This window comes from Amia ocellicauda, chromosome 9 (assembly GCF_036373705.1).
Source record: "Amia ocellicauda isolate fAmiCal2 chromosome 9, fAmiCal2.hap1, whole genome shotgun sequence".
Lineage (NCBI taxonomy): Eukaryota > Metazoa > Chordata > Actinopteri > Amiiformes > Amiidae > Amia > Amia ocellicauda.
In genome coordinates this window covers 18,561,365-18,585,074 of record NC_089858.1, presented here as the reverse complement: position 1 = coordinate 18,585,074, position 23,710 = coordinate 18,561,365, and the positions used below count along the sequence as shown (strand labels likewise).

At 42.7% G+C, this 23,710-nt stretch overlaps 3 protein-coding genes across 4 annotated transcripts; all 3 read left to right on the top strand.

Moving 5' to 3' along the window:
* The first annotated feature begins 484 nt into the window (after positions 1-484).
* On the top strand, positions 485-3,622 carry LOC136758889 (cytochrome P450 2D17-like). Its single transcript, XM_066713625.1, has 6 exons — positions 485-636; positions 943-1,079; positions 1,322-1,482; positions 2,639-2,701; positions 3,072-3,259; positions 3,493-3,622. The coding sequence occupies exons 3-6, from the start codon at positions 1,473-1,475 to the stop codon at positions 3,607-3,609; spliced, it is 378 nt and encodes a 125-aa protein (XP_066569722.1). The 5' UTR covers positions 485-636; positions 943-1,079; positions 1,322-1,472; the 3' UTR covers positions 3,610-3,622.
* A 2,339-nt stretch (positions 3,623-5,961) lies between these two features.
* LOC136758887 (cytochrome P450 2C55) lies at positions 5,962-14,692 on the top strand. Of its 2 annotated transcripts, XM_066713622.1 has the most exons (9): positions 5,962-6,149; positions 6,471-6,633; positions 7,445-7,597; positions 8,732-8,892; positions 9,513-9,686; positions 10,037-10,175; positions 10,614-10,801; positions 13,623-13,764; positions 13,941-14,692. In XM_066713622.1, the coding sequence occupies exons 1-9, from the start codon at positions 5,988-5,990 to the stop codon at positions 14,132-14,134; spliced, it is 1,476 nt and encodes a 491-aa protein (XP_066569719.1). In that variant the 5' UTR covers positions 5,962-5,987; the 3' UTR covers positions 14,135-14,692. The 2 variants fall into 2 exon arrangements, with proteins under 2 accessions (XP_066569719.1, XP_066569720.1); XM_066713623.1 differs by lacking the exon at positions 6,471-6,633 and having other exon boundaries at positions 6,080-6,149.
* Positions 14,693-20,458: 5,766 nt separating this feature from the next.
* LOC136758888 (cytochrome P450 2D9-like) lies at positions 20,459-22,838 on the top strand. The gene is made up of 3 exons (XM_066713624.1): positions 20,459-21,302; positions 21,609-21,750; positions 21,961-22,838. The coding sequence occupies exons 1-3, from the start codon at positions 21,186-21,188 to the stop codon at positions 22,152-22,154; spliced, it is 453 nt and encodes a 150-aa protein (XP_066569721.1). The 5' UTR covers positions 20,459-21,185; the 3' UTR covers positions 22,155-22,838.
* Positions 22,839-23,710: the final 872 nt, after the last annotated feature.

Genomic DNA, 23,710 nt, shown 5'->3' with positions numbered 1-23,710 from the left:
TTCTCCCTGTAGGCAAGTTAAAGGGTTATTTGTGTTACTGTAAGTGCTTGTGGCTATGTTACATACCTGGATATTGTTGGTCAGTTGGTATTTATTTATAAAAGTGGATATTGGTGAACTTAGTTAATAATGTACCTTTTTGTTACATTGGAATCAATCAATGTTAATCTGTGTTTGGATACATACTTTTACATGATTAGCAAGTAACCATTTTTTAAGATACACAATTCCCTACAATGAGAAAGCTGGGCTGCACAGATATTGCATGCAACACTCTGTCTCTGCTTTATCTTAATCTGTTGAGGTATTTCTACCTATTATGTTACACACCCAACCCTCACCCTACTGAATAAGTCTTCTTTTGTACAGAATTTAATGTTTTGTGCCTAACAACCAATGAACAACAGCGAAGGAGGAGTCCAGTGCTCCCTATAAACAGGCTTGTGAAGTGCAGTCCAATGCAATGACAAACACAATGCTGGGCTCCCTGTTTCTAGGTGGGCTGGACTTCTCCTCCTCTATTTCCTGTGGAAAACACGGAGGCCCAAGAATTTTCCACCTGGTCCTCAACCTTTTCTGATATTTGGGAATCTGCTGCAGCTAAACCTGAAGAACCCCATGAAAGACTTTGAAAAGGTATGGATAAAATGTCTGAAAAATGCCAAAAGCTGTGAATTGAAAGATGCGGTGACTGGTTTGCAAGTTTGCCTTCTGAAATTCAGAAATATTGAACTGTTAATTTTCTATAAAATTATGTTTAAGATTTATATTAATGTATATTAATATTCACCTCCACTACTATTTCTCTTCTGCATTTGGGTTGTTCACTCTACATAGATGTCACAGATTTCTCAGTGAGAAGTAGTGCTCAACCCTGCATTTTCAGACTAAGACTGCCTCCTTGTGGGCAGGCTGCCTCATTGTGCACGTGTGTCATTGTAGGTTATATTATATTCAACTATGGCCCCAGCTGGAAGGAGTAGTGGTGGTTTGCTGAGGAACTTTGTCCTGGGAAAGCTGTCTATGGAGGAGAGGATCCTGCAGGAGACTTCACATCTCAGCTTGTACATAGAGTGCAGGTATGGGCTTCAGAGCCCAGTGCCCATGTCCCATCACCACCTCACACAGAGCTGCCAGCTGCGCACAATGCACCTTAATCTGTAGAAATTAATAAATACCATTGTTGTTTCTGACTATCTTAAAACTGATTAAAGATGAAGATTATGATATTGATGATCTATACATATCAAACTATCACTTTAATTATGAAAGGCAATAAGGCAGCCAACCCTCTACTAATCTAACTCTCATTTGTGGACAGGACAGTCCTTGGACCCTAAAACGTTGTTCCACAATGCCTTCTCCAATGTCATCTGTGCCACCATGTTTGGATCCCACTACAACTATGAGGACCAGTCCTTCCAGTCCCTGATGCGACTGATAACTGAAAACACAAACATTCTTAATGGACCATGGGGCATGGTATGTGTGCTCTGTCATATTCCTCATTTCCTGTTTATTACTGACAAATAAAACAAAAACATATGATTGTCAGCAAAAGTGACCACTGTTATGTTGTTTATGGCTTTAGTTTGGGTCACATTGCAATAATGAAAAGTAGAATGGACTGGGAATTTAATTTTATTATTATTATTATTATTATTATTATTATTATTATTATTATTTATTTATTTATTTATTTATTTATTTATTTATTAATGTATTAGCAGATTGCACAAAGTGCAATAATATAGTGCAGTTCAGGCATAATACATTGTACAGATTTAGAATTTACACAAGTATATACAAGATACTGTAAGCAATGTATAAGGTCTTACATCCTAGATTGTAAAAGCTGATAAGTGCAGACAAGATGTTAAGTCAAAGTTAAGAACTGAGGGAGAGGGAACATAGGGGAAATCAAAATAAACTATACAAGTGCTATTAATGCAAAGGCAAGGGTGTGACAAAATGTTGTATAAGTGCAATCTTACAGGAGAATAAATTACTAAATTACAAGTACAGTCTGAAAAGATGCGTCTTGCGTAATCGCCAGAAGGAGATCAGGGACTCTGCTGTTTTGACTTCAGTGGGAAGGTCGATCTACCACTTAGGGGCCAGGGATGAGAAGGAGCGGCTCTGGGGGAAGGGGAGTGAAGAGGAGACAGAGTTAGTCTTCTGGCCCCAGAAGACTGCAGCAGTCTCGAGGGGATGTATGGGGAAACGAGGGTCTAAAGGTAACTTGGTACAGTGTAGTTGAGACAGTGGTAGGTGAGGGTCAGTGTCTTGAACTGAATGCATGCCGGTATCGGGAGCCAGTGGAGGGAGCGGAGCAGTGGAGTAGCGTGTGCGAATTGGGGCTGAGAGAATACCAGACGAGCCGCAGAGTTCTGGATGAGCTGCAGGCGGGTAGTAGTTACAGACAGGCTGGCCAGGAGGGAGCTGACGTAGTCCAGGCGAGAGAGGACCAGTGACTGGACGAGTCAAGTAGTTGGTGATCAACATAAGCAGCATGTGGACGAGCTTTGTCCCAAAAAACAAAACAATGGAGGTCTTCAAAACTCATTTTTGTTTGTTTCCTCCTTTGATGATGGCTTCATGATGGTCTTCTTGATGGATCTCTTTGTTGCTGGAACAGACACCAGCTCCACTACTCTCCACATGGGCCTCTTGCAGCTCACGATGCATCCAGATGTGCAAGGTCAGTAAATCTCCTCATGAGGCATTTGACACCTGAGCCCTCTTTTAATACATGTTTACTGATAGGCCATGGAAGGTATTAGCTCTGTCTTTGAATGATATATTTGAATACCTTAAAAGATAATAGACACAAGGCTCCTGCATTCTGTGTAGTTTCTGACTGACTCAAAACATTGTGATAACATAACGAATATGAAAACAGATCACCATTAATAACATCACTCATCATTAGTCTTCAATTGACTAAAAATGTCAATGCTACAGAAAACCTAGCAGGCAAAGGCATTAGCTGCTAAGCAAAGACATGGATAATTGGCCACTCTGTAGAGGTGTCTAGTGCGCTGAGCTGACAGTGGCCCTCCTCTCCTCAGTGCGGTGCCACCAGGAGATCAACACTGTCCTTGGAGAGAGAGAGCAGGTCTGCTATGAGGACAGGCACAGGATGCCCTATGTGCAAGCTGTGATCCACGAAGTGCAGCGTTATGGAAGCATCGTCCCTCTCAGTGTCTTCCACGCCACCACTCAGGACACACAGTTGCTGGGCTACAGCATTCCAAAGGTAAGACAGAAGGCGCATCTTCAACCTGTCCCCTCAAGATGCAGTTTACTATAGTACAGACAATAAATCAATCCATATTTAATATAGCACTTGCTGCAAGGAATTACGACAGTTCAAGTGAACACATGCATTTGTTGCTGCTGATTTGATTGATTGAGAAAAATTAAAATAAATCCACTGTGACCAATGGCCTGTGCCTAATTGCGTTGCCCCTCTTCCCCGGCCCAACTCAGGGCACTACCATCATCCCCAACCTGTCCTCCGTGCTGTACGAGGAGGGCCAGTGGAAGTTCCCCCATGACTTCAACCCCTCCAACTTATTGAACAAGGAGACATACAGACTTTGCTGAAAGACAGGCTGGTGGTTGGTGAGTTCCATGTCTGTCAGAACAAACCAGACAACAACCCAGCACAACTCCAGCCACCAATGTAGAGGGGATGTTTTTTATCCAGACTAGGGGTCAGTGTACTGACATGTGCCCTTCCTGTCTTGCAGGCCCGCGGATGTGTCTGGGTGAGGGGATGGCGTGCATGGGGCTGTTCTTGTTCTTCGTGACGCTGCTGCACCGCTTCCAGTTCCACTGGCCCCAGGATGGCGGGGAGCCCAACCTCACGGCTCACTACGGAATCATCCAGGGAACCAATCCTACCGACTGGGAGTGAGGCTCCAGGGACAGGAGTCTTGGTGAACCCCACAGCTGTACGGCATCTCCATTCAGGATGCACATGAGACACCACTCTGCTAGCAGGGTGTAGTAGTTCCTTTCTAACCTTACAGTATTTAGCTCTTTAATCTGACTTTTCTATGTGTTGCCAATAGCACTTACACTAGAAATAAAACAAATAAATATACCTTCAATTTGGTTTTGTTTGGTTTGTCTCTCGCGAGGTGAATTGCAGTATAGATACAGTGCATAATAGCCTAGCAGCACTAAAGTAATTACACATACTTTGGACTGTTTAACACTGATCTGATTTGGGGTTTAAATTTATATACATTTTGATCTAGGACATGACAGTACAGTCCTGTGTCCTTGGACTTACTTTGCTTTTGATCTTTAATACTAGATTGAATATGGATTTTTGGACTGTTGATCTTGGTACTTATTCAATTTTGGTGTTGGTTTGTGATGTCCTTGTTCTGACATTTGTTTATATATGTGTGTTTGTGTTTGTGTGTGTGTGAGTATGCTTCTGCTGATACAATCATTTTCCCTTAATAAATAAAGATTATAGATTAATAAAGTACGTTCATAGGGCCTTGGGTTATTTTTGGCTTCTTTTTCATACAAATGTTGCTCTTTAATTTCATTTTAAAATTCTTGTCCAAAATTTTTTTTTACAACATCTATAATAAAACACAATTCCTAATTTAAAAAAACATATTTTTTTATTTAAACTAAAATCAGACTAGTTAGAAATAAAATCTCCCAGCACTTTGTCTCCCCTGTAAGAAACAGCAGGACCCATATCTACTCTACAACTCACACGCTCGGTTATTTTTGGTTATATGGTGTTGGCTCTGAGACTGAAAGTGGGTATGGGAAAAACTGAACAAAGTAACTGTCTATTCACCACATTGCAGAACGTATCTAGAAGACACAGCTATCCACTGGGTGTACATCACAGGTCACCTCCCAACTCTCTTGGTTCCCCCCACCGCCCAGTGAATCTGGTTTTCTTGTATCAGATGACCTGTCCCTTAGATACACAGAAGACTCTTGTGCAGACTCTGCTGTTAAGAATTTCACAAGCACAGCACAATTTAAAAACAGGATTACTGTGGTGCAGATTTATTTTTCCGCTTCAGCCTTTCACAAGACATCTCAAATTTCGATTCAAAAGTGAGAATTAATGTGCATGTCCTTTGGTCTTAAATTATGACACACACCTTCCAGAAAGTGATATCTTCACATACATACATTATAAGGACTCTTTACACACATCACATACTCAGCCTGGTTAACCACTGGAGTGCATATAAATCATTAACCTTTATTATACCTACGTTGTGTATCTCACTGTGTAGACCAGAGCACTCCTGTTCTCCCTAACTATAAGGCAGCCACTCTCAGTTCAGGCAGTGTGGCAATCATAGCAGCCCCTCAGCACAAACAGTGTACCTTCTCTCTCTCGAAGTTCAAATCTCTTTGGGAACTAAGGAAAACAATGAGGCATTTGGAGCCAAGTGGTTTTGGGGGAGTGGGTAATAACGGGTTTAATCTGACAGTTTGCTGTGATGACTAGGACCCTGCGTTCTGCTTGACATGACTGTTTACACTGTATTTTAGATATTGAATACACAGGACTCCAGTGATAACATACACACTGAAGGCTGAGGAACTGCTGTGATTGCTGTTTCTGTCTATAGAGAAAAATATGATGCAACAGGGGGAACAATGGGATGTGATTTCAATTTAGGGATTACTTTAATTGGTCAGCTTTCAATTTTTAATTATATAGAATTCTGTATTAGTTTGTTTACATCTCGAGAATAGGGGTATTAGTTTGTTTGATTAAATAAAAAAAATGTCTGGGCAGTATTTTAGAGATCTTAAAATGGTCAGTTTACTTTGTAAAATAAAAATAAAAAGTTTTGGCTCATGGTCATGTTAAAGGTCAAGTAAATAATTTCATGTTTTGTGCCTATTAACCAACAGTGAAGGAGGAGTCAGTGCTCCCTATATACAGGCTTGTGGAGTGCAGTGCAATAACAAATACAGGCACAATGCTGGGCTCCCTGTTTCTCCTGTGGGCTGGGCTTCTCCTCCTCTATTTCCTGCTGAAAACACGGAGGCCCAAGAATTTTCCACCTGGTCCTCAACCTTTTCCGATATTTGGGAATCTGCTGCAGCTAAACCTGAAGAACCCCATTAAAGACTTTGAAAAGGTATGGATAAAAAGGCTGACAAAAGCCAAATGCTCTGAAAGACACAGTGACTGATGGAAGTTTGTATACTGAATTTCAGAAATGTTGAGCTGTGGCACATGCTTGTACACTGAAATGTAGGAACTACATGCATCAGAAAGACTGGAGTAAGACTGTGCTCTCTTGTTATGGGTCTGCTGTTATTGTGGTTCTGATGGAGTGGGAGCAGTTATCTGGTCTTCTCAGTGTGGGCTGTGCAGGGTCTCTCTCTGTGTATCTCTCTCTGTATGTGTCGTTCCATTCTCAGAGTCTTCTACCTCTGTCTCTATCTGTGCTGTACAGCTGTCCAAGTGCTATGGGAAAGTTTACAGCATATATTTCGGGGGCAGACCGGCTGTGTTACTGCATGGTTTGCAGGCAGTGAAGGAAGCCCTGATGACTCGGGGAGTTGAATTTGCTGGAAGGCCCCAGGGCCTGCTGATCAACCACGCTACAGAGAATAAAGGTGGGAGTGATGACAAATAGAGCCTGATATCCCAAAGGATTTACTAATGAGTAAGGGTGGTGCAAGTGTTTATTAGAGATTGAGTAATATATTTGCAGCTTACCTTCTCACTCCAAATGTTTGCAAACAAATAGTGACCTGAATTGGAAAATGTTAACTACTGGTCTAACTTAGAAGTAAATCACTAACCAGTATTGGAAAATGGGGCCAATCGTGTTCACCCAGCTGCAGGAGCCAGACATCAGACCTTTGAAATTTGTTGTTTTCCTTGGCATGTGTGATTGTCTCTTTCACAGACGTCACTGTGGATACTAGTTTTTCCTCCCTCCTCTTGTGAGTCTTCTGTTAACTGACATGACCCCCCAAGTAGAGCCACAGCTCATCTCTTAGGGCTGCTGGACTCCACATGTGACACACTGCTTCTGTATTGGATTCAAACCAGACAGCAGGACTGCTCCTTCTCTGCAGTAATCCAAATATTTGTTGCATGGCAGTAAAAAGGGCAAATCCAGGGGTACAAATTTGATAATATCATACACTCTTAACTTGGCAATGGTTGTGGTATGGATAAAAGTGCAAGATGAATATGAAAATCTGACTACAAACTCTTGTCATTATAATGATTTTCTAAATATTGTATTCATTATATATAGTAATATTCACCTCCACTACTACTTCTGTCTTTGGGCTTTTTACTCTACACTGATAATGTCACAGATTTCTCAGTGAGAAGTAGTGCTTGATCCTCCATTTTCAGAAGAACACTTCCTCCTTATGGGCAGGCTGGATCATTGCAAGGTTGTCATTGTAGGTGTGATTATAGTCAACTATGGCCCCACCTGGAAGGAGCAGAGGCGGTTTGCTCTGACCACTCTGAGGAACTTCGGCCTGGGAAAGCTGTCCATGGAGGAGAGGATCCTGGAGGAGACTTCGCATCTCAGCTCATACATAGAGAAAAGTGCAGGTATGGGCTTCAGAGCCCAGTGCCCCTGTCCCATCACCACCTCACACAGAGCTGCAGACTCTACTAGAGCCTAGCACAATGCACCTTAATCTGCAGAAATGAAATATAACATTTGTTGCTGATAGTAAATTAAAATAGATTAAATTTGATGATGATGATGATGATGAGGTCAGGAAGATTTTATGTTTATTTTTGCTGTCCCTACCTGCCTTTACAGCAGTATTTAGCATCCTCAATCCATATCTGCTTCTAAATTAAATCACAGAGATCTGATGCTGATCACACATTCTTGACCAATTCCTTTGTGTGTGAAGGACACCTGATGGCAGCTAAGGAGCCTCTGTTTAAGGGCAAGGAATTAATAATAAACATGCAATGTGGCATCAAATACCTGTTATTATATAAGAAATTGATCAACGATGCTATATGCAGTCTTTAAGGCAGGTTGGGGACAGCAGGAATACAAGATGAAATCTACCAACCCTAATGATGATGAATACAGATCGCACTTTGCTTGTGTAACCTGTACTCCAGTAATCAAATAATAATAATAATAATAATATGTGCCGACTTAAGCAGTGCAACCCCTTCAACACAATGGAGGTTCAGAAGATGTATCCTGGGTAAGAGGCGGCAGTTGTTGTGTAGTCCACCATTAAAAAACAAGATTACTCAATTTAATTCAATCTTCAATGGTTTCTGATTAGTTTGGTGCTAATCCAAGCTTTTTGTTTTTCTCTGTGAGTCTGGTGGCTCACCGAGTTGGTTCACTACACTTCGTTGAAAGTCACCTTAATAACTTGAACTACAGTTTGGTGATCATAGTGGCTCACCAGTGCTTCAATTAGTGAATGAAAAAAATGCACCCTTACATTCTCTCATTCCCTTTTCATCTTTCCAGCATACACTTGGTTTTTAGCAGAGGCACTATGGAAAATATAGTTCTCTAACAAAGTAAACTTCCATAGAAGTCTAAAATAGAAGTCTTTTACACAAAGAGGAATTATTACACATATGTATAGACATACGATTTTTATGTTTTACCCTGCAATTGTGATGGGACTACACTTGAAAGCAGCAAAAAACAATAAGGTGGCCAACCCTCTCCTGCTTTAAACTCTCATTTGTGCACAGGTCAGTCATTGGACCCTAAAATGTTGTTCCACAATGCCTTTTCCAATGTCATCTGTGCCATCCTGTTTGGATCCCGCTACAAATATGAGGACCAGTCCTTCCAGTCCCTGATGCGAATGATATCTGAAAATACAAAAATTAATAATGGACGCTGGGGCATGGTATGTATGCGCTGTGAAATTCCTAATTTCCTGTTTATTACTGAAAGTTCCCAGGAATGTATGATCATAAGCAAATTAAACATAGGTGTCAAATTTTATTAAGTGAATATGTTGATTGAAGCGACTTTGATGTACATTTTGAAAGAAACATGTTGGTTAAAGTAATTTAAATATCTAAAGATTCAAGTCCATTTAAACATGTATCATTAAATGTCTGAATGTTTCCAAAAACCACAAAGACAGCCAGTGATCATTGTGCTATGGAGAATGTGTTTATCATTATAGTCTGGAACACATTGCAATGATAATGAAAAGTAGAACAAATGTATAATTTAATTCTGTTAAAGTTTTAAATGACACAAGTAGAATGTGGATGATTATTATCCTATGGAGAATGACCTGTTGATCTCCTCAGTCTGAGACAGATTGTAATAACAGAGAAACGATTATGAATAGCTGTGATATGACTGTTGGACACCTTGACATTCCAGTCATCTATATGATAGTCGGGGGTATGTGGGTAGTGTGAACCTTGTTAGGCCATCATGAGAATCTGTAATGCAAAAGAAAAACAATGAAAGTCTTCAAAACACATATTTCTGTTTGCTTTTAAATCACAGATTTACGATACCATACCCCTAATTAGGAGCTTGCCTTTGCCTTTCCGCAAAATGATTGAAAACAGAAAGAAGGTGAAAGCGTTTTTGCTGACGAAGGTGGCTGAGCACAAGGAGACACGGGTCCCAGGACAGCCGCGGGACATTCTTGACTGCTACCTCGATGAAATTGAAAAGGTACTGCAGATCTTTAGCACCACCGCTAACTATAGTATGAAATGTGGTCCATGGGTTTCAGTTTCCTTGTTCAAGCCCAGGATCTTCCACTGATTCAGCTGGGAGTTGGTGAGGGTCCAATCATATTAGTGAGACTGCTAAGACACTGCTAGTTACCCAGAAATCTTAGAAGCCACAGTATACCAAGGTGAAAAAACAGCTATTGCCTTGGTTGACACAGAAGCACAATGAGATCAGTGAACATCTCGGCAGAGAAAACGAGGTACATATGGCAGGACCAGTCCATTCGTGATACAAGGTGAATTTTCTTCTCTCTAGAACTCTTGATTTTTCTGTCTCCCTGCTGTCAGAGAGGTAATGATGGTTCCTCCTTTGATGACGGCTTCATGGTGGCCCTTATGATGGATCTCTTTTTTGCCGGAACAGACACCAGCTCTACTACTCTCCGCGTGGGCCTCTTGCAGCTCATGTTGCATCCAGATGTGCAAGGTCAGTAAACCTCCTCATGAGGTATGCTATGGATATCTGGCCTGTGAACCCTGTTTTAATACACATCTTTACTGCAAGGCCAAGAAATGTATAAATTCAATACATTCTTATTTTGTATAGTGCCCTTCACAGGGTAGCAACAGAGCACAAATTAGTTGTCTTTGACTGCAGTGTTATGAGATGAATCATTTCAAAGCTTATAGGCATGAGGCTCCTACATATTGTTGAGTTTCTGATTGACTGAAGACATTAAGATAACATCATGAATATGAAAACAGATCACCATTAATAACAACACTTATCAGTAGTCTTCCATTGACTATTAACGTCGATGCTACAGAAACCCTAGCAGGCAAAGGCATTAGCTGACATAAGTCAGTGGCCACTCTGTAGAGGTGTCTAGTGTGCTGAGTTAACAGTGGGGCCTCCTCTCCTCAGCACGGTGCCACCAGGAAATTGACGCTGTCCTTGGAGAGAGAGAGCAGGTCTGCTATGAGGACAGGCACAGGATGCCCTATGTCCAAGCTGTGATCCATGAAGTGCAGCGCTATGGAAGCGTCGTCCCTCTCAGTGTCTTCCACGCCACCACTCAGGACACACAGGTGCTGGGCTACAGTATTCCAAAGGTAAGACAGAAGGCATGTCTTCAACCTGTCCCCTCAAGGTGTAGTTTACTATATTACAGGGAATCAATCATTGTATATATTTTGGCACAATGCTGGGCAAGGATAAAAAAAGCCACCTTGAATGGTACTACCTCTCCCAGAAGCCTCAGGGGATGATTCACTCTGGGGAAGCATCTACTTTTCAAGGCTTCCCGGATTGGCCTGGCTCCTGCATATAAACAGGAAGCTGGCACGCCTTGTTTGTTGGGGGGGTTGGATGAGTGAGAGCTGGCAGGAGAACAACGAGAGTGAAAGAGTGGTGATGAGTGGACTGAAAAGTAACCCCTACTTTGAATACTGGACTGTGATGTGGACTTGGATTTGGACTGTTTGCTCACTTTGTGGTTATATTTCAATTCTGAAACAGTTCCCCAGGTATTGTGGGTAGTTACCTGAAGAAACCCTCTTAAAAGGATGAAAACGGCAGTGCAGGAGTTGTGTTGCAAATGGAAAATAAGTCTTTATTGCAGGCCGGCCTAGAAGAACAACAAAACGAATGTGAGGCAGTCACATGTTCAAACAGCTTTCTAACAGTTCTCTTCCGGGTTTTGCATTTTATATAGTTCTAAACAAAAGGTGCATAATGTCCAAGTACAGTACTCAGCATGAGCAACGTGGGCGTTCCTTAGCAGCCTTGGTTGCTGCCAAGTGCTAGTTGTGGCAGTCTCAAGTCAGGGTGACAGAGAAAGACAAGTCCCACTTCTTAGACGCGCCGATCTCACCTGTCTTTTGGCTCTGCATTCGAGGCCATGTTGGAACGCTCAAGGAAGGCCAAGGAACAGTCTCAGTAGATGGCACAGGTCTTTCCTCACCAAGGGGCACTTTCTTCCACACGCTGTCACATCCAGCACCATGCTCCGTTGAGTCTGCCTTCTTCGCAGATGCGAGACCACCAGGAGACTTGCGCCAGCACCTGCAGGACCCCTGCCACAGGCGCAGTTGCGGAAGGAGCATTTAAATCATGAGAACGGTGAGGAATCAGCCCAGAACTACACGGGAGGATCTTGTTAGTGATCTCAAGGCAGCTGGGACCATAGTCACCAAGAAAATAATTGGTAACACACTACGCCATGAAGGACTGAAATCCTGCAGCGCCCGCAAGGTCCCCCTGCTCAAGAAAGCACATGTACAGGCCCGTCTGAAGTTTGCCAACATCTGAATGATTCAGAGGAGAACTGAGTGAAAGTGTTGTGGTCAGATGAGGCCAAAATCGAGCTCTTTGGCATCAACTCAACTTTGGTGTTTGGAGGAGGAGGAATGACCCCAAGAACACCATCCCCACTGTCACACATGGAGGTGGAAACATTATGCTTTGGGGGTGTTTTTCTGCTAAGGGGACAGGACAACTGCACCGCATCAAAGGGACGATGGACGGGGCCATGTATCGTCAAATCTTGGGTGAGAACCTCCTTCCCTCAGCCAGGGCATTGAAAATGGGTCGTGGATGGGTATTCCAGCATGACAATGACCCAAAACACACAGCCAATGCAACAAAGGAGTGGCTCAAGAAGAAGCACATTAAGGTCCTGGAGTGGCCTAGCCAGTCTCCAGACCTTAATCCCATAGAAAATCTGTGGAGGGAGCTGAAGGTTCGAGTTGCCAAACGTCAGCCTCACAACCTTAATGACTTGGAGAGGATCTGCAAAGAGGAATGGGACAAAATCCATCCTGAGATGTGTGCAAACCTGGTGGCCAACTACAAGAAACGTCTGACCTCTGCGATTGCCAACAAGGGTTTTGCCACCAAGTACTAAGTCGAAGGGGTCAAATACTTATTTCCCTCATTAACATGCAAATCAATTTATAACTTTTTTGAAATGCGTTTTTCTGGATTTTTTTGTTGTTATACTGTCTCTCACTGTTAAAATACAACTACCATTACAATTATAGACTGATCATTTCTTTGTCAGTGGGCAAACGTACAAAATCAGCAGGGGATCAAATACTTTTTTCCCTCACTGTATGTCTCTCAGCTACTCCCGTCAATTTCAGATTGAGATCTTAGATTTGAGATGGCTGAATCTCCACCTGCAGTTGTTGAGTTTCAAAATGCTGACACACTGTTCCATCACCCAGTCTATTCAACCTGGCGATTGGTTCACGACAGTGCATCTTGCATCTTGGATTGTGGATGCCATTGGTTTGGCATATGAGTCAGCTGGTCTCCAGGTGCCTGAGTGGCTAGTGATTCATTCTACGTGTGACGTTGCAGCTTCTCCATTGCCTGAGATTTGTACTGTAGCAAGCTGGTCTATGCCGCACACATTTATGAGCTTCTACAGGTTGGATGTGCTGAGTGCGGCTCTATCCCTTACTGTACCTGTATTGACTTCTGCCATCTAATCAGGTCTGACTTTTCTCCCTGCTCTTTATGGTTGATCCCATTGTGTTCTCTTGAAACCCAATGTTTTAAGTTCGTACAGAGGGAGCAGAAAGGAGTGAGTTAGGCTTGAAGAGAGTTAGGATTTTGTCTGAGTTTTGTCCGTCTTGTGCGTCACCACCATCACTGTACATAATAAACCAGCTTCCAGTGTAACATATCCTGGGTGGTGATTATATTGGTAGACACAGCCTATCTACAAACCCGGCATGGTGTCCACCCCCCCATAATATATATCATGTATACATTAACTTCAAGTCAATATATAGATCACACACAGTACATGTGAATGCATGCATTTGTTGTTGCTGCTTTGTTTTCAGTACAAAAAGATAAAAAAAATCTACTGTGTCCATTTGCTTGTATCTCATTGCACTGCTCCTGTTCCCTTGCCTAATGCAGGGCACCACCATCATCCCCAACCTGTCCTCCGTGCTGTATGAGGAGGGCAAGTGGAAGTTTCCACACGAATTCAACCCGTCTAACTTCCTGAAGGAGGAGGGGGAGTTTGTGAAGCCAGAGGCCTTTGTGCCCTTCTCCCTGGGTAAGTCAGTGCTGCAGTTCAAAGGTAGGAGACATACAGGCTTTGCTGAAAGACAGGCTGGCAGCTGGTGAGTTCCATGTCTGTCAGAACAAACCAGACTACAAACCAGCACTGGTTACAGTGGGGACTGGAGACCAGAGGCCAGTGTGCTGACATGTGCTCCTCCTGTCTGGCAGGCCCGCGGATGTGTCTGGGTGAGGGACTGGCACGCATGGGGCTCTTCTTGTTCTTGGTGATGCTGCTGCGCCGCTTCCAGTTCCACTGGCCCCAGGACGGCGGGGAGCCTGACCTCACACCTAAGTTCGGAATCACGCAGGAACCCAAACCCTACCGACTGGGAGTGAAGCTCAGGGGACAGCAGTCTGGGTGAAGCCCACAGCTGTACTGCATGTCCATTCAGAGATGCACCCCTGACACCACACTGCCAGCGGGGTCAAAGAGTAGTTCCTTTATAACCTTATAGCATTTAGTGCTATGAAATTACTTTTCTCTGTATTGCTAATACCACTTACAGTATAAATAAGACAAAACAATAGATCACAAGTCTGATTTTAGCACTAAAGTGATTAGCTATACTTTGGACTGTTTAACACCGATCTGATTTGGGATTTTACCTGTATATACATTTAGATATTTACATTAATTGAATGTTGGGTTATGTTTGGTTTCTTTTTCATACAACTATTGCTGTTCATACTAATTGTACTACTCTTTCACAATTAGGTTTCATGATTTCCACTAGCCATGTTGAGGTGCACCTCAGTGTGGCCATTCAAGTCCAGGATGTTTCCACTATGGCCCAGGTGCACCTCTGACTGTGCCCAAACTAGTTTCAGGAGGCACTGTTTTGTACATCGTACTGGATGATTCCCAAACTGGTCTGGGGCACGTTCACAACTAGGCATAAGTAAAACAGACTTTGAAGTGATTCCCACTGTGTCTCTCTTATGATTTGTGTTTGTTGTAATTGTATATCCATACTATTCACAGGTACAAAACATTCTGAAACAATACACAACTGGCATTCTGCACATGAAGTTATTTTTTCTGTTGCTGCTGGTGGTTAGGGATATCAAGCAATTTCAGGCATGTCACAAATTATTCTTAGTATTCACAGGTAAAACAGAGACTGTGAAACAATTCACAATGAGTCTTCTGATTATTCCAGGTGGTTTGGACGTGTGCTGTGGTTGGGGAGATAAAACGAGTTTACCCATGTCAGGCTTAGTGTGTGCCTGTATGTGGAATGTTACTGTTTTTCACAAATTTCTCCCAGGATTCACAGGCAAAACACAGACTGTGAAACAATCCACAATTTGTCTTTTTTAAATAATAGTATATGTTAACCTTATATCTGCTGTGCTATTTTTTTCCAATGATTCTGGGAGTTTGGTAGCATATACAGTGAGGGAAAAAAGTATTTGATCCCCTGCTGATTTTGTACGTTTGCCCACTGACAAAGAAATGATCAGTCTATAATTTTAATGGTAGGTGTATTTTAACAGTGAGAGACAGAATAACAACAACAAAATCCAGAAAAACGCATTTCAAAAAAGTTATACATTGATTTGCATGTTAATGAGGGAAATAAGTATTTGATCCCCTATCAATCAGCAAGATTTCTGGCTCTCAGGTGTCTTTTATACAGGTAACGAGCTGAGCTCTTAAAGGGAGCGCTCCTAATCTCAGCTCATTACCTGTATAAAAGACACCTGTCCACAGAAGCAATCAATCAATCACATTCCAAACTCTACACCATGGCCAAGACCAAAGAGCTGTCCAAGGATGTCAGGGACAAGATTGTGGACCTACACAAGGCTGGAATGGGCTACAAGACCATTGCCAAGCAGCTTGGTGAGAAGGTGGCAACAGTTGGTGCGATTATTCGCAAATGGAAGAAACACAAAATAACTGTCAGTCTCCCTCGGTCTGGGGCTCCATGCAAGATCTCACCTCGTGGAGTTTCAATGATCATGAGAACGGTGAGGAATCAGCCCAGAACTACACGGGAGGATCTTGTTAATGATCTCAAGGCAGCTGGGACCATCGTCACCAAGAAAACAATTGGTAACACACTACGCCATGAAGGACTGAAATCCTGCAGCGCCCGAAAGGTCCCCCTGCTCAAGAAAGCACATGTACAGGCCCATCTGAAGTTTGCCAATGAACATCTGAATGATTCAGAGGAGAACTGTTTGAAAGTGTTGTGGTCAGATGAGACCAAAATCGAGCTCTTTGGCATCAACTCAACTCGCTGTGTTTGGAGGAGGAGGAATGACCCCAAGAACACCATCCCCACTGTCAAACATGGAGGTGGAAACATTATGCTTTGGGGGTGTTTTTCTGCTAAGGGGACAGGACAACTGCACCGCATCAAAGGGACGATGGACGGGGCCATGTACCGTCAAATCTTGGGTGAGAACCTCCTTCCCTCAGCCAGGGCATTGAAAATGGGTCGTGGATGGGTATTCCAGCATGACAATGACCCAAAACACACAGCCAAGGCAACAAAGGAGTGGCCCAAGAATAAGCACATTAAGGTCCTGGAGTGGCCTAGCCAGTCTCCAGACCTTAATCCCATAGAAAATCTGTGGAGGGAGCTGAAGGTTCGAGTTGCCAAATGTCAGCCTCGAAACCTTAATGACTTGGAGAGGATCTGCAAAGAGGAGTGGGACAAAATCCCTCCTGAGATGTGTGCAAACCTGGTGGCCAACTACAAGAAACTTCTGACCTCTGTGATTGCCAACAAGGGTTTTGCCACCAAGTACTAAGTCGAAGGGGTCAAATACTTATTTCCCTCATTAACATGCAAATCAATTTATAACTTTTTTGAAATGCATTTTTCTGGATTTTTTTGTTGTTATTCTGTCTCTCACGGTTAAAATACACCTACCATTAAAATTATAGACTGATTATTTCTTTGTCAGTGGGCAAACGTACAAAATCTGCAGCCACAGTACAACACCATACAACACATCTCACAGATACTGTTGTGGTCCTCTCAGTGAATTAGTCCGTATCTTTAATTCTTTAAAGATTGCTATTTTGTGATTTAAGTAATGCAGTGGACATGAAGAGTTTGCTGTTTAACTGGTCCAGCCCTTTAGTAAACCTTCATTCATGAACCAAGTATGTGAACACCACAAAACCAACACATACAGCACCCATCTTCTCAAAACCCAAAGACCTTTCAACCTCGACCTCTTCACCCCCTTCCCAGTTTGTTTAGCTTCTTAAAGCAACAGTGCCTAATTGTAACAGTCACACTGCAAACCACTAGTAAGTCAGTAAATGCATCTCTATACTCCACAATACAAACCATAGTTAAAACGAGCTAAAATGTCTTTAATCAACCGGGCATGTACAATGATTATATTCTGATGCTATTCCTACAAAGTCTGATCTTATTACAGTCTCTATTCCACAGGCTGTTTGGTTGCTAGGGTGCTCCACAGCCAGGAAGCTGATTTTGCAGATAGTGTAACCAAGTTCACTTTTCTTCTGGCCATTCACTGGGAATCCCAAGACTGGTTGCGGATGTGCAATAAGTGATACATTAAAAAGAACGAGTAAATAATCAAAAACAATTACACGTACGGAGGTCGAACATTCCCTAACATCGTATATCAGTGTAGGAGTAGGGTGGTCGATTTGATTTTTTAAAATTATTTAAAGCTGTTAAACAGTTATATGGCTAGATTAGGCCTATATGCCTTAACTTACATATATGCAATACCAAAAAAACCTCAATTGTGACTTTAACCTTTAGCTGGGCTGTGTTTCTCCTGTGGGCTGGGGTCCTCCTCCTCCTCCTCCTCCTCCTCCTCCTCCTCATCCGGAAGACATAGAGGCCCAAGAATTTGCCACCTGGTCCTCAACCTTTTCCGATATTTGGGAATCTGTTGCAGCTAAACCTGAAGAACCCCATAAAAGACTTTGAAAAGGTATGGATAAAATGGCTGGAGTGTATTAAGACTTTGCTCTCTTTAATTGTACTCTTCTACTGTTATTGTGGCTCTGATGGTGTGAGAGCAGTTCTCTGGTCCTCTTCGTGAGGGCTGTGCAGGGTCTCTGTGTGTTGATCAGTTCTCAGAGTGTTCTACCTCTGTCTCTGTCTGTGCTGTACAGCTCTCCAAGCGCTATGTGAAAGTGTACAGCATGTTACTGTATGGTTTGCAGGCAATGAAGGAAGCCTTGATGACTCGGGGAGTTGAATTTGCTGGGAGGCCCCAGGGCCTGCTGATCAATCATGCTAGTGAGAATAAAGGTGAGAGTGACTACAGAAACAAATTCTTCAAGTCACTAAAGTATTCACTAATTAGTAAGGGTAGTACATGTGTTTCTTATAGGAAAAGTAATCCTCACTCTAAATGTCTGCAAATTATCAAAATTTGAAAATGTTAAGATAAAGAATTCAAATTAATGAGAAATAATAATGTGCACCCAGCAGCAGGAGCCAGACACCAGACCTTTTGACAGTTGTTGTTTTTTCTTGGTATGTGGCCAGGCTGCCTCATTGCAGGGTTGTCATTGCAGGTATACTTGTACTCAACTATGGCCCCACATGGAAGGAGCAGCAGCGGTTCGCGCTGAGCACCCTGAGGGACTTCGGCCTGGGAAAGCTGTCCATGGAGGAGAGGATCCTGGAGGAGACTTCACATCTCAGCTCGTACATAGAGAAGAGTGCAGGTGTCGGGGCTAAGGCGCACAAGGGGCTAAGGCGCACAAGGGGCTAAGGCGCACAAGGGGCTAAGGCGCACAAGGGGCTAAGGCGCACAAGGGGCTAAGGCGCACAAGGGGCTAAGGCGCACAAGGGGCTAAGGCGCACAAGGGGCTAAGGCGCACAAGGGGCTAAGGAAGCAGATAGATCTGACAACACTTTGCCCAGAGTGAGGGCAGTGAGGGGTTTATAAAGGAGAGCAGAAACTAAGACGACAAGAGCAGGACCAATGAGAACAAAGGACAGAAGCAGAAGTGCACAAGGGTGAGGAGGAATGTTAATTGATAGAATGAAAAAAGGAAAGCAGTGAAGGGAGCAGGAAAAGGCAAGAGAACATTGGCGGCCTCTAGTGGAGGAAGAGGGTCAGGGCTAGGGAACTGTGACAGTAGGTATGGGCTTCAGAGCCCAGTGCCCCTGTCCCATCACCACCTCACACAGAGCTGCATGCTGCACACAATGCACCTTAATCTGCAGAAACGAAATATCATGATTGTTAATGACAGATTAATACAGATTAACTTGATGATGATGAGGCTGATTAGGCCTGCAAAATTTTATATTTATTGTTGCTGTCCCTACCTCCCCGTAGAGCTGTAAATAGCTTCCTTAAAGGCTAAGCTTGCCATTGCTAAAATTACAGTTTTTTGCATCTTTGTTTTTTTTTTATTGTGTACAAATATCGGCAACGTTTAATACTTACAAATGTTACTTATCAAATCATGTCAAAACTTGGATGTATGCTCCTTCATGGTTAAAAATGTATTGTCATAACTTCCTGAATAATGAAAAAACAAAGAAAACTACCCGATTTGTCTTCCACATGGCAACATTATCAAATTTACCAAACATTTCAAAGTTGGAATTCCATGGTATTACACCTTGATAGTAATTCTAGTTTCCATAGACAGCAGGAAGTGTTTCTTCAAAGTGTTATTTAGTTGGGAAACACACATGGTTTAACAACACTAAGTTGGATACCAGTGTGAAGTCAGCGGTCAGGGCTCTGAACTCTGGAGTGGAGGGGTGTGGGTTTAGTCCCAGGTGGGGGACACTGCTGTTGTAGCCTTGAGTGAGGTACTTTATCTGGATTGCTCCACTAAAACACAGCTGTATAAATGGGTAATTATATTTAAAAATAATGTGCTCATTTGATAAGGTGTCTGCTAAGAAATGTAATGATACAAGTACAATATTGAAGGCCGTTTGAGAAAGCAGGAACACATGTTGAAATCTGCCAAGTCTAATGATGATGTATACAGATCAAAATGTCACTTTGCATGAAAGTAACAAGACAATAAGGCGGCCAACCCTCTCTTGCTTTAACTCATTTGTGGACAGGACAGCCTTGGATTTTCAAACATTGTTCCACAATGCCATCTCCAATGTCATCTGTGCCATCCTGTTTGGATCCCGCTACAACTATGAGGATCAGCCCTTCAAGTCCCTGATGCGAATAAAAACTGAAAACACAAAAATTAATAATGGACCCTGGGGCATGGTATGTGTGCTCTGTGGAATTATATTTCCTGTTTATCAGCAAACTAAACACAAGTGTCAAATGTCATTAAATGGATACATTTATTATAGTGAAGAAAACCCAAAAGAGGTCTTCAAAACATTCATTTGTGTTTTTTAATCTAATTTAATTTACAATACCATACCCCTAATTAGGAGCTTGCCTCTGCCCTTCCGGAAATACTTTGAAAACAGAAGAAAGATGAAGGCATTTTTACTGACGAAGGTGGCTGAGAACAAGGAGACATGGGTCCCAGGACAGCCACAGGACATTCTTGACTGCTACCTCGATGAAATTGAAAAGGTACTAACAAACCTTCAACACCACCGCTTACTATGGCAAGGAATGTAGTCCATGGGTTAAAGAGAATAGCTTGATAGCAGGAGGTACCTTGTTCAAGACCAGGATCTGCCATTGATTGGTTAGTGAGGGGTTAATCATATTGGTGAAACTGCTGACACACTGCTGGTTACCCAGAAATCATAGAAGCCATCGTATGCCAAGATGAAAGAATTGCTATTACCTTGGTTGATGCAGAAGCACAATGAGATCAGAGAACATACAGCAAAGAAAGCAAGGTACATGTGGCAGGACAGGTCCACTTCAGCTCCAAGGTTCTTCTCTCTAGACCTCTTGTGATTTTTTTTGGTCTCTCTGCTATCAGAGAGGTAATGACGGCTCCTCCTTTGATGATGGTTTCATGGTGGCCCTCTTGTTGGATCTCTTTCTTGGTGGAACAGACACCACCTCCACTACTCTCCATGTGGGCCTCTTGCAACTCATGATGCATCCAGATGTGCAAGGTCAGTAAATCTCTTCATGATGGACTCCTTGGATATCTGGCCTGTGCACTCTTTTAAAACATATTTAAAATGCCAAGGAGGAATTTAGCACGGTCTTTGACTGCAGTGATATGAGATTCATTCCTTTATAGCTAAGCGATATGAGGCTCCTGCATTTTGATTACAGATCACCATTAATAACATCTCTCCCATTAGTCTTCAATTGACTATAAACTTCAGTGCTACAGATTCCCTAGCAGGCCAAGGCAATAGCTGCTAAGCACAGACATGGATAAGTGGCCACTCTGTAGAGGTGTCTAGTGTGCTGAGCTGACGGTGCCACCATGAGATCGACACTGTCCTTGGAGAGAGAGAGCAGGTCTGCTTTGAGGACAGGCATAGGATGCCCTATGTCCAAGCTGTGATCCATGAAGTGCAGAGCTATGGAAGCGTTGTCCCTCTCAGTGCCTCCCACGCCACCACTCAGGACACACAGGTGCTGTGCTACAGCATTCCAAAGGTAGGACAGAAGGCATGTCTTCAGCCAGTTCCCGTGAGGTGCAGTTTACTACTGCTGTCAAGAGATGTACAGTGTTCAATAAGGAATTAGCACCCATATAAACTGCATTGCTAGGCTTTTCAGAGCCCTCCCACTATACTTCTCTCCTGCTGAGGTTGAATGGTTGGAACTAGACTCCTGAGCAGCCTGTAACAATGCAGTTTTTGGCTGTAGCTGGGGATTTCAATGTATAAAGATTAAAATATATCCACTGTTACCAATGACTTGTATCTCATTGTGGTGCTTCTTTTCCCCGGCCCAACGCAGGGCACCATGATCATCCCAAACCTGTCCTCGGTGCTGTATGAGGAGGGCCGGTGGAAGTTCCCCCACGAATTCAATCCCTCCAACTTCCTGAACAAGGAGGGGGAGTTTGTGAAGCCAGAGGCCTTCGTGCCCTTCTCCCTGGGTAAGTCAGTGTTGCAGTCCAAAGGTAGGAGACAGAGACTGAAAGGCAGACTTGGGGTTGCTGAGTTCTCCTAGTTCTATGTGCCATGTCAAAGCACACCAGACTACAACCCAGCACAACTCCAGCCACCAGAACACAGGGGATGGGGTTTCAGTCAGTGGCTAGCGACCAGGGACCAGTGTGCTGATGTGTGCCCCTCCTGTCTTGCAGGCCCGCGGATGTGTCTGGGTGAGGAGCTGGCATGCATGGAGCTCTTTTTGTTCTTGGTGACGCTGCTGCGCTGCTTCCTGTTCCACTGGCCCCAGGACGGCGCGGAGCCCAACCTCACACCTCACTTTGGAATCGTCCAGGGACCCAAACCCTACCGACTGGGAGTGAGGCTCAGGGGACAGCAGTCTGGGTGAAGCCCCACAGCTGTACAGCATCTCCATTCAGAGATGCACCCCTGACACCACACTTCCAGCAGGCTCAAACAGTAGTTCCTTACAAATCTTATAGCATTTAGTGCTTTGAAATTACTTTTCTCTGTATTGCCTTACACTAGAAATAAGACAAATCAAATATCAGAAATGTTTTTAAGTGTGTGAGTTTGGCAAATTTCAGGTGACTTACAGCATAAATAGTGCATCATAGCCTAACATCACTACATTGATTAGCTGTACTTTGGACTGTTTAACACTGATCTGATTTAAGATTTTACCTGTATACATATTTAGATATTGACATGAACTGAGCCTTGGGTTATTTTTGGTTTCTTTATCATACAAATGTTTATTAAAGTTTACATGTCTTTCACACTTAGGTTTCCTAATTTCAATAAACCTTTCAATACAAAACAAAACAAAATGAACATGAGGTATGACTGAAATGTTTTTTTTTTACATTTTCTTTCAGTCTTATTGCCATCTATTTTAAATCACCTAGCACTTTTTCTCCCCTGTATGACCCAATGAGCCAGAACAACTTTACAACTTTACAATCACATGCTGTTTTATTCCAGTCTCAAGGCTTTAAAAAAGGATACTTGCAACATGTAAGCCACTATATTGTTTTGCAGGATATGATACGAAAGGACAATGGACCATTCTTTTTATGAATTTGTTAATGCCATATCAACATGGTCTGTGTCCAATTCTTTGATTTTCGAGATTCAAATCTGGATGTAGATCCACCTATAACCCTGCATCTGTTCTGATTTCTCAATTTCATATTGTATAAACGTCATCAATTGATCCAAGTCTGAATATTATTTTCTCCTGTTAAGTCCACGTTTTCGGCGAACTCTTCAAAGTTGTAACTTTGACCATGACCATGACCATGTGCTAACATTGCCAATGTCTCCTTATTAATATTAAACACAAATCTAAAGTAGAATCTTATAAGAGCTGCTATTTGAAGCATTTTGTAAATTTTGAGGCATAATGCATCCCCCTCACATTTGTTGGAGCTACATCATTGGAGTTTTAAAGTGTCAAAATTTAGTTTTTAACTCCAAATTTTGAGTTTATAAGTCTAAATTTAGTTTTTTTAAGTAAAGTAGAAATTCGAAAGATGTGTTTGCTTTCACCTGGCCATAGCTCTTACGTAAAATGTATGTATTATACAATTATCTAATATTATTGTAGTGCTTGGATAAGGACTTCAGCTGAATAATACATAATAACAATGCATTTTAATTCAATTAACTCCTGTTGGCCTTCTTGTTACACTTTAAAAATATAGGTTGTGATCAGAGGACAATTCCAGCTCTGGATGTACATGTGTAATGACCGGGGGGGGGGGGGGGGGGGTGTCCCTTGACCATTGAATTTTTATAATTAATAGCACGTGAAAATGTGAATTATTCTGATTAGTTGATGTATAAATAATGAGGCTCTAGTCTCTTCGGGGGGAGAGCGGACAGAGAAACTGAGGCTAGTGAACAAGCCGTGCGGTTGCAAAGACCAGCAGAGATGGAGGA

Excerpts from the sequence above, each read along its gene's own strand:
- LOC136758889 (XM_066713625.1), top strand. Across the intron at positions 2,702-3,071 it reads GATGCATCCAGATGTGCAAG|TGCGGTGCCACCAGGAGATC; the intron begins GTCAGTAAATCT and ends TCCTCTCCTCAG. Across the intron at positions 3,260-3,492 it reads TGGGCTACAGCATTCCAAAG|GGCACTACCATCATCCCCAA; the intron begins GTAAGACAGAAG and ends GGCCCAACTCAG.
- LOC136758887 (XM_066713622.1), top strand. The coding sequence starts at position 5,988 with ATGCTGGGCTCCCTGTTTCTCCTGTGGGCTGGGCTTCTCCTCCTCTAT. Across the intron at positions 6,150-6,470 it reads CCATTAAAGACTTTGAAAAG|CTGTCCAAGTGCTATGGGAA; the intron begins GTATGGATAAAA and ends TGTGCTGTACAG. Across the intron at positions 6,634-7,444 it reads CCACGCTACAGAGAATAAAG|GTGTGATTATAGTCAACTAT; the intron begins GTGGGAGTGATG and ends TTGTCATTGTAG.
- LOC136758888 (XM_066713624.1), top strand. The coding sequence starts at position 21,186 with ATGCCCTATGTCCAAGCTGTGATCCATGAAGTGCAGAGCTATGGAAGC. Across the intron at positions 21,303-21,608 it reads TGTGCTACAGCATTCCAAAG|GGCACCATGATCATCCCAAA; the intron begins GTAGGACAGAAG and ends GGCCCAACGCAG. Across the intron at positions 21,751-21,960 it reads CTTCGTGCCCTTCTCCCTGG|GCCCGCGGATGTGTCTGGGT; the intron begins GTAAGTCAGTGT and ends CCTGTCTTGCAG.